This window comes from Rhinopithecus bieti, unplaced genomic scaffold (genome assembly GCF_001698545.2).
Source record: "Rhinopithecus bieti isolate Rb0 unplaced genomic scaffold, ASM169854v2 scaffold_37914, whole genome shotgun sequence".
NCBI lineage: Eukaryota > Metazoa > Chordata > Mammalia > Primates > Cercopithecidae > Rhinopithecus > Rhinopithecus bieti.
The window spans coordinates 615,609-624,586 of record NW_016816274.1 but is presented as its reverse complement, the minus strand read 5'-3'; the positions used below and the strand labels follow the sequence as shown (position 1 = coordinate 624,586).

At 40.4% G+C, this 8,978-nt stretch overlaps 1 protein-coding gene across 2 annotated transcripts in view; it reads right to left on the bottom strand.

Annotated features, from left to right (window-relative positions):
- The window catches only part of SLC35F5 (solute carrier family 35 member F5), a 46,788-nt gene extending 39,847 nt beyond the window's left edge, over window positions 1-6,941 (bottom strand). Inside the window, exons 1-4 of one of the 2 annotated variants that reach the window (XM_017854732.1) lie at window positions 6,078-6,941; window positions 5,161-5,251; window positions 4,871-5,012; window positions 560-702 (exon numbers count right to left, since the gene is read on the bottom strand). In XM_017854732.1, the coding sequence (XP_017710221.1) occupies window positions 560-702; window positions 4,871-4,898 (171 nt within the window). In that variant the 5' untranslated portion in view covers window positions 4,899-5,012; window positions 5,161-5,251; window positions 6,078-6,941. Of the gene's footprint in view, window positions 1-559; window positions 703-4,866; window positions 5,013-5,160; window positions 5,252-6,077 lie in introns of both variants that reach the window. The other variant, XM_017854733.1, reaches the window with a different exon arrangement.
- Window positions 6,942-8,978: the final 2,037 nt, after the last annotated feature.

Genomic DNA, 8,978 nt, shown 5'->3' with positions numbered 1-8,978 from the left:
ATTCTTCATTCTCAATAATTCAAAATTTCTACTTCTATAAAAAAGATATATCATTATATAAACTCATATTTCTTTCAACACTATGAATGAGCATGTTATATTACATCAATCAAAGAATATAGTTTGATTAGCCAAACATCTAAAATATGTCTGGAAATATGAGATTTTCATTTTAATACATAAAACTTTGAATTTTTTTGTTTCCAGAATCCTCCTAACAATTAGAGGATACTCATCCAATCTGCAAAGACTCTTGACATTCTGCTTATTCCTTACTTTCATCTTCATCGCCACATTAATTGATTTGGACTAACTCAACAATTTTTAACAACTCAGGAAACGTCATGGAGTAAGAGTTCTCACAAAATATTCTGATACTACTTGATTAGAAGAATAAATTTAAAATTCTGGACAAAAGCAGGTTTCCTTATATTATCTTCACTCACTTAACTGAACAACTTAAAATATGACTCTCCTTAAAGAAACTAATACATCTTTAAACTTTGAAAAAATATACGTATACCCCCTTCCCAACAGACACTTAAAATTAAAAACTTACAAAAGCAGCATGCTTTCCGCGAAGTCCTCTTGTACACTGTTGTCTCCATGGCTTCCAAATAATAAAGCCCAAAAGGTACAAAACAAACATAGATGTTTTTGCAAAGGTGCTGAAGAATGGTTTGTTGTACTGGGTAAAACATACTGCAGAGGAAAAGTTACACAGACAACTTTGAGATGATCTTAAACCTTATTACGCATCTCCAAAATAAAGTCACTACACGATTTTTAACTCTTCAGAAGTTCACTTGGAAAGAAAAAGTCAAAGGGATTACAAAAATATTTTAGATTCATTTCTGAATACTGTATTTACCTTGCATACAAAAGGATATCACCAAAGAAAACAGCAACAACCTGCTAAAATAAGTTTGGTTTAACATTCATTGAAACCTACTATGAAACAGTGCCTATACTAGGAGCTAAAGAAAAATAAGGCAGGGCCAGGCGTGGTGGCTCACGCCAATAATCCCAGCACTTGGGGAGACCAAGACAGGCAGATTGCTTGAGCCCAGAATTTCAAGACCAGCCTGGGCAACATGGCAAAACTCTGTCTCTGCAACAAAATAGAAAAATTAGCCAGGCGTGGTGGCATGCGCCTGCAGTCCCAGCTACTTGGGAGGCTGAAGCAGGAGGATCCCTTGAGTTCACAAAGGTTGAGGCTGCAGTGAGCCATGATCAAGGCACTGCACTCCAGCCTGGGCAACACAGCAAGACCCTATTTCATAAAGAAAAAAAAGAGAGAAATAAGGGAAGTTATCCTGCCCTTGGGGAGCTTAACATCTAATAGAGGAGACATATATGAAGACAATAAGCATAATGTGCCAAGTAACAAGAGAGGGGTTCAGGATACCATGGGAGCACCAAAAGGAAACTGACAAATTTCAACGTTATGGACGTTTCCCAAGGGAGACTGGTGTTTTCTGTTTGTTTGTTTTTAGTGTATCGTGAATATAAACTCACAATTTTTTATATCCTAAGAAAATTCCTAGTTATATCCACTAAAAAGGCATAGAAAAAAATGACAATCCAGGAGGAAAATGCAACTCTAGGATGTAAACGGTGGTCCACGCCATTTTACACTAAAAGAAACAATGGCTCTGGCCAGTCACAGTGGCTCACATCTATAATCCCAGCACTTTGGGAAGCCAAGGTAGGTGGATCGCTTGAAGTCAGGAGTTCAAGACCAGCCTGGCCAACATGGTGAAACCCAGTCTCTACTAAAAATACAAAAATTAGCTGGGCATGGTGGCAGGTGCCTATAATCCCAGCTACTCAGAAGGCTGAGGCAGGAGAATTGCTTGAACCTGGGAGGCAGAGGTTGCAGTGAACTGAGATCACACCATTGCACTCCAGCCTAGGTGACAAGAGCAAAAATCCATCTCAAAAAAAAAAAAAAAAAAAGATTAAAAAGGCCATATTAAAAAGACTTAAAAAATCCCAGGAAAAAAAAACAGGGGAAAAAAAAAAAAAAAAAAAAAAAAAAATCACAATTTTGCAACCCCTAATGAAATACTTTACCTAGACAACTTAAACGTGGATATTCAACTATTACCTAAAAGTTGATGAGGAACTTTATAGTACTTAAATTGGCATCATCTAAAGTGAGACTTCCAGTCATTAATCTCATGCTGGAATGTTACAGGAAGTACTCAGTACCCCAAAGTATTCTTTCCTGAAAACTAAACCTAAATCAAGACTTTACACCTAACTACCACTTTACAAGAAGAGAAAAATAACAAGTTAAATGATACCCCAAGGAAACAATCAGCTAAATCCAGAATGTGTGATACATCCAATAGGAAAAATGACCCAGTTTCTCCAACAAATTAATGATATGATTAAAAAAAAAAAAAGGAGGGAAGATACAGTTAAGGAATAAAAGTGACTTAAAAGATATCACAAATGCAATGTGTGATCTTTGTTTAGATCCTAACAAACTTAAGGGAAAAAAAGTCCTTGACACCACTGCAGAAAACTGGACTGGAGAAAACTGAACATGAACTGGATATCAGATGATCTTAAAGAATTACAGTTAATTTTGTTAACTATGTTAATGGCATAGTGATTATGTTTAAGAAAATTAAAAGTCCTTTTCAGTTTCAAGTAAATAGGAAAGAAATTGTGGGTGAAATGACATGTGACATATGCTTTAAAATATTCTTTAAAATGCTCCAGGAAAAAAAGTTTTGAGGAGAGGTTGATACGGTTGGCAAATCTGGTTAACTGCTAAAGGTAAGTAATGAACACAAGGAGATTCATTATAATATTCTACTTTGTATACGTTAGAAAATATCCATAATAAAAGACTGATTTTCTTTTGAAATACACACTTTACCTCCAAAGTTTGCTTTTCTTTTCTTTTTTGAGAAGGAGTTTCACTTTTGTTGCCCAAGCTGGAATGCAATGGCATGATCTCGGCTCACTGCAACCTCTGCCTCCCAGGTTCAAGCGATTCTCCTGCCTCAGCCTCCTGAGAAACGGGGATTACAGGCACCCACCACCACACCCAGCTAGTTTTTGTATTTTTAGTAGAGACTGGGTTTCACCATGTTGGCCAGGCTGGTCTCGAACTCCTGACCTCAGGTGATCCGCCCACCTCATCCTCCCTAAGTGTTGGGATTACAGGCATGAGCAACCGTGCCTGGCCCTATCTCCAAAGTTTAATGAGCATATCTGGTTGAAGAAGTAGAGACATTACATATACTCTTGAATAATGAGATTATAAAACATCCTCTTACTAAAATATTTTACTTTAAAACAATAAAGATAAGTTGGGTTTTTTTCTCCAGTTTCATTAAAGTACAACTGACAAATACCAAATATATGTACTTTTACAACATGGTGTTTTGATACATGTACACATTGTGAAATGATTACCACAAACAACAAATTTTTTCTTTTCTACTTTGCTTAGATATGGTTAAATTATAATTTAACCAGGTGCTATTTTGTCCTAAATTTTATTAACTGATAAATAAAAACAAACTATTTATTTTAAATGAAAATAAAATTTAAAAGATAGATTTAGTTCCCTGTCAATATCAAAGACATTTCTTTGAGGTAAAAGTACAAAATGTTCATCTAAAAGAAGATTATAGAAGAGTTTTAAAGCGAAAAATATATGGCCTATTAGATTCCAGAGACTAACTCTAAAAGTATAAAACTTATATACTTGGCCGGGCACGGTGGCTCACGCCTGTAATCCTAGCACTTTGGGAGGCCAAGGTGGGAGGATCACGAGGTCAGGAGTTCGAGACCAGTCTGACCAACATGGTGAAACCCCGTCTCTACTAAAAATACAAAAATTAGCCTGGCGTGGTGGGGCACTCCTGTAATCCCAGCTATTCAGGGGTTGGGGCAAGAGAATCGCTTGAATCCGGGAGGTGGAGGTTGCAGTGAGCCGAGATCACGCCACTGCACTCCAGCCTGGGCAACAGAGCAAGATTCCATCTCAAAAAAAAAAAAAAAACTTATATACTCATAGAATACAATGCCAATGTCAATATTTACTTAGCTACAATATGAGAAGACCTGAGTATTAAACTGCTTCTTTTGAAAGTTAGATTCATTTTATAAATGCCAGTTTCCTGCTGTATATTCGCCTTAAAATTGCAACATAGAAGTTGAAATGCAGACTTCTGAAAATAAAAGTTGCTTTTTATAGGGATCATTAACCAAGCAGAATAAAGTATACAAGTAGAAAGAAAAACTAGCTTGCAAATTCAAAATGCCACATTACTACCAATAGGTCGTCAATAAAGATACAATTTAACTGAAGGAAATTGTAAAGATACAACTTAACTGAAGGCAAATTATGAAGTATACCAAGCACCTCATAATAAGGTTTGAGTCAGCAAGCATAAATGTGGATGCAACCACTCATGGGCATAACAGTGACCTACACATGAAAACTCATTATTTTTACTCATTTGTCCAAAAGCACGCTGAACTTTCTACTAAATGGTGACATTGTTTTGCATCCTGATAGTTATTTCACTAGAAAATAATATTCACAGAAAGAATTTGAATTTAGAAAAAAAGCCAAGAGTAACACTTTCAAATATAAGAAAATATGCATAGTCTCTCTAAGTAACCCTCCCTAAAAGATACAAGAAAACTGTATGAAGCAATAAGAAAGATCATCCTTTCAGTTTTAACTTCAAGTGGCAATCATTCAATATTTTTTAAAAATTCGATAGTATATGAGATACTGCTTTGAGAAAGCAGGAGATTGTAATGGCTAGAGTTACTGCAGGTTAACAGTAACATTGTGGCTGTAATGTAACATCATTCCTGGACCAAAGGTACGTACCGAAGTAAGTTCGGAGGAAGCAACCCATATCACATCAACAAGCAGCAGAATAACAATCCCAAGAGCCATTCGCCTGCGCTGAGTCAAACCACTGTTTTGGGAATTCATTCGGTTCATGATAAACACACACACCATTTGCAGTCTGTTTTTTAGAAAATACAGATCACATTAGAGATGATTTTAGAAAAATAACCATTAAAATCAGAAAATTAGTATAACAGAAACATCTAACATTTGTTAGCTAATGTTCAGTGTGAAAGTTACATAGTGGATAAGCATGTGGAATCTACCTGGTCTTAAGAGCCTTTCTGAGATCCTCAAGAGCAATGCCGGAAAACTTGGCAGATCGCAGTCTAAAAGGAGGTGAAGAACTCAGCACCCCTAAAAACAACCATGAAATTATGCTATGAAAACGTCAGTAACTCAAGGTAAGATTCATCACACCGTTTTTTACTCTTCACCTTCAAACTGAAAGCAAATCAAAGAAAAGGACCAAAATGTGTTAAACATACTTGCCACCTTTCTCAGTACTTTCATGGTATCCACTGTACGCTTCAGATTATCCTTAGAGAGATACGCGATACCGGGCGGGCAGGGAGGAGGAGTAATATACAACATAAGGCACATTTAAGAATAGTTAACTACTAGAAAATAGCTTCTCTGAGTTTCACAAACACAGAACTCCATTCACCTCTCCACCCAGAGGAATCCATCCCCGGGGACAGCGTCTAGACACTGTTTCTAAAAGTGTCTTTTCTGTCCCTGATCTCCTGGAGTGGAATTTGGTTATCCGAGAGTAAGTGATTTGTTGTGGATCTTGAAGGCATCTTTCCAATATCCTCAAGTGGTAAAAGAAAAGTATTCTCCACGCTCCTCCACCCACCTCTGTCAAAACATCCAGTCATTTTAAAAGAAACAGCTGGGAAAAGGAATCCTCCTTCTGTTTTGGAGCGGGGAAGACAGCTAAGGCAGTGACGCCTCCCCGAGGAGCCGAGGCGAGGGCGCACGCACGGCTTCCTCAATTGCCAGGGGTGGGCGCAAGACTCGGTGCGCCCCTGTCAGCTCCCGCTCCCTCCACCCCTGGAGACCTTCACGGTTTCGGACAAAGCGCTCCAGCTGCCACCAAGGGCAGGAGGTGGTGCTGTTGGTGGGCACTCCGTCCCGGTTTGGGCTCCGGTGATGTCGGGGCCCTTCCCTGCCTGCCTACCTGGCCTTCCTGCCCCGCGATGGCGTCGTGGCGGCACCATGAGCGGACCGGCCAGGCCCCGCAGCCGCCCAGCGCCACGGCTGCGGCCTCGGACTCACAGAGCTGTCACGGCGCCTGACATCGCGCCGCACTGGAGGCCCAGCTCCTGAAGCCGCGGTGCCCCTCAGGGAGAGGCTGCTGACACCACCCAACTCCACTCGGCCCAGGAGGGCGTGGAGCGGGTGAGGGGAAGGGACAGCTCACTCAGCGATGGCCGCGGAGACCCGGGATTCTGCTCTGGCCCCGGCCCCGCCCCCGGCTTGCCCTCCGCGCAGCCCCGCCCCCCCAGCCGAAAGCGGTGACACGTCATAGAGGCGCGACGGCGGACTGCGCTTGGGCGCGTATCCAGCGTGGCGTGGCAGAGGCTAGGGAAGTAATGCGAGGCGCTCGGCACCGAGCTAGGATACACGGCGGCGAGGCGAAAGAAGAGCGAAGATAGGAACAAGGGAAGTAGGGCGAGGTGGAGGAAGAAGAGGAAAGCGAGCGTGGGTGTCTGGGGCAGAGCGTTGGACGAGGGAGTGTCAAACCTCCGCCCGCCTTGGAACGAAAGCTGACAGCTCCGTTTCACAAACTGCGAACCTGAAACTTTGGATATCCCTTTCTGCACAGCCGAAACGCAAAGTGGCTTAGAGTACTTTTGATTCTTGAAACCTTTTGTATATAAACAAGATCTCAGCTCTAGGAGTTACAAACTACATCCTAGGGCAAGCTACTTCAACTTCTCTGGCCCTCGGTTTCTTTATCTACATGATGATAGTACCTGCCACATTCGGTTTTTGTGTATATGCCAGGATTGCATGAGTTTACGTATGTGAAGGGCTTAGATCAATTCATGGCACATAATAAGAACCTCACAAATGTTAGCAATTTTTTGTTTGTTTGTTTTGAGACAGAGTCTCACTCTGCCACCCAGGCTGGAGTGCAGTGGCACAATCACAGCTCACTGCAACCTCTGCTTCCCGGGGTCACGCGATTCTCCAGCCTCAGCTTCCAATGTATCCGGGACTAGAGGCGCAAGCCACCAATGCCAGGCTAATTTTTATATTTTTTAGTAGAGACGGGGTTTCGCCATGTTGGCCAGGCTGGTCTCCTACTCCTGGTCTTAGGTGATCCGCCCGCCTCGAGCTCCCGAAGTGCTGGGATTATAGGCGTGAGCCACCACGCCCTGCCAAATGTTGGCGATTATTAAACTCTATATAGACTTGTTCCTTAAATATTTTGACTCTTCCATGGGAAAGGTTTGTCCAGCATCCTGATTTCTATCTAGAAGACAAAAACAAGACTAAAGGGTTCTGTAATTTAACATCTTGGTCAGATCGTGTAAAGAAATTAAGTTTTCTTACTCTTACAGTCACGATGTAGTGTACCTCTTACCTTTTAAGTCTTGTTTCAGTGAAGTTGAATGCATATTCTAGCGACTAATAAAACAATGCCAATGAACATTTTAATTGATCGAATCAGTTTCAAATAAACCATAAGCATCAAACACCTCTAATAAATCATTCAGAAACCTATTGTGCAGAGCAAAAAAAAAAAAAAAAAAAAAAAAAACCGTAACCAACTACTTGGTATGACTACTTATGGGAAATTTCATCGCAGTCATTAATCATATTATTCCAGCACCAGTTTCTTTTTGTATTTCGTTAGCATTCTTTAGGATATCAGCCCGTAAGACGCCTAAGAATTCTTTATGCTGATATTTGATGTGTAGTCTGAAAAAATAATAGCATTATAAATATCTCTCAGAATCTTAAGAGTCAGGAAAGCTAGATACCAATTCTTAATCTGATTACAATTTGTTATGTAATCTTGAGGATTATTCTACTCTCTACTGTGCCTCAGTTTCTTCTATAAATATGAGTTTCTGAATTAAAATATTGTAAATGATAGTACTGTGTAAGTTACCATTATTACCACCTGTTTCCAGACCATCTGTTAAAGGACAAGCTGTGGATATTCTTGTAACGGATAAAGTAATTCTGGCAGACTGTCTTCAGCTAGTCTCAAAACCTAGTTTAACTTCCATTAATATCTTTTCCCTGGGTTATTTAAGGGAAATTCCACGGGACTGCTGTAACATAGGCCCTAGTGTGTTTCTGTGCTGTGGCACCATCCTGAGCATCTCAGGCATTCCTTTTTTTGTCCTTATGTCTATGTCTTACCCAAGGCTAAATCTTCAACTGTGTAATATCAAATGTAAGTTCCCCAAGAGCAAGGATTTTGGTCTGTTTTGTTCTTCACTATTATTCTCAGCATCTAGAATAGTGTCTACTATTCTCTAGCTGCCAGTCAATGTTTGTTCAATGAACTTGAACATCCTGCTGTCTCTTGATCTTTTCGTTATACTTAATTCCTTTCCGAAGTCTCCATTTCTGTCATTTAAAGTGAGAAAAGAAAATTATTTTTATCTGAGGAATGTATTTATTTTAAACGGTCAGGCCCAGAGGGACATTAAAAGGAGACAACAATCACATCCTACTTCTCCCTTGAGCTATGTATTCATCTCTTGAAACTGCTTGCTTATGCCACAAGTAGCTATAAATTAACCTAATGTCGCATCAGACGCTATAACCCACATCCTATAGCCTAACAATGTAACCAATCAGTAATAAATGTTATTTCCATAAACCAATAAGAATTTCTGTACACAACGTAGTATCAGTTCACTCCTTGTTCCCTTTTTTGCCTTTAAAGATTCAACTGTGGGCCCGGCCCAGTGGCTCATGCTTGTAATCCCAGCACTTTGGGAGGCTGAGGCAGGCAGATCACGAGATCAGGAGTTCGAGACCAGCCTGACCAACGTGGTGAAACCCAATCTCTACAAAAATTAGCCTGGCGTGGTGGCACGCACCTATAATCCCA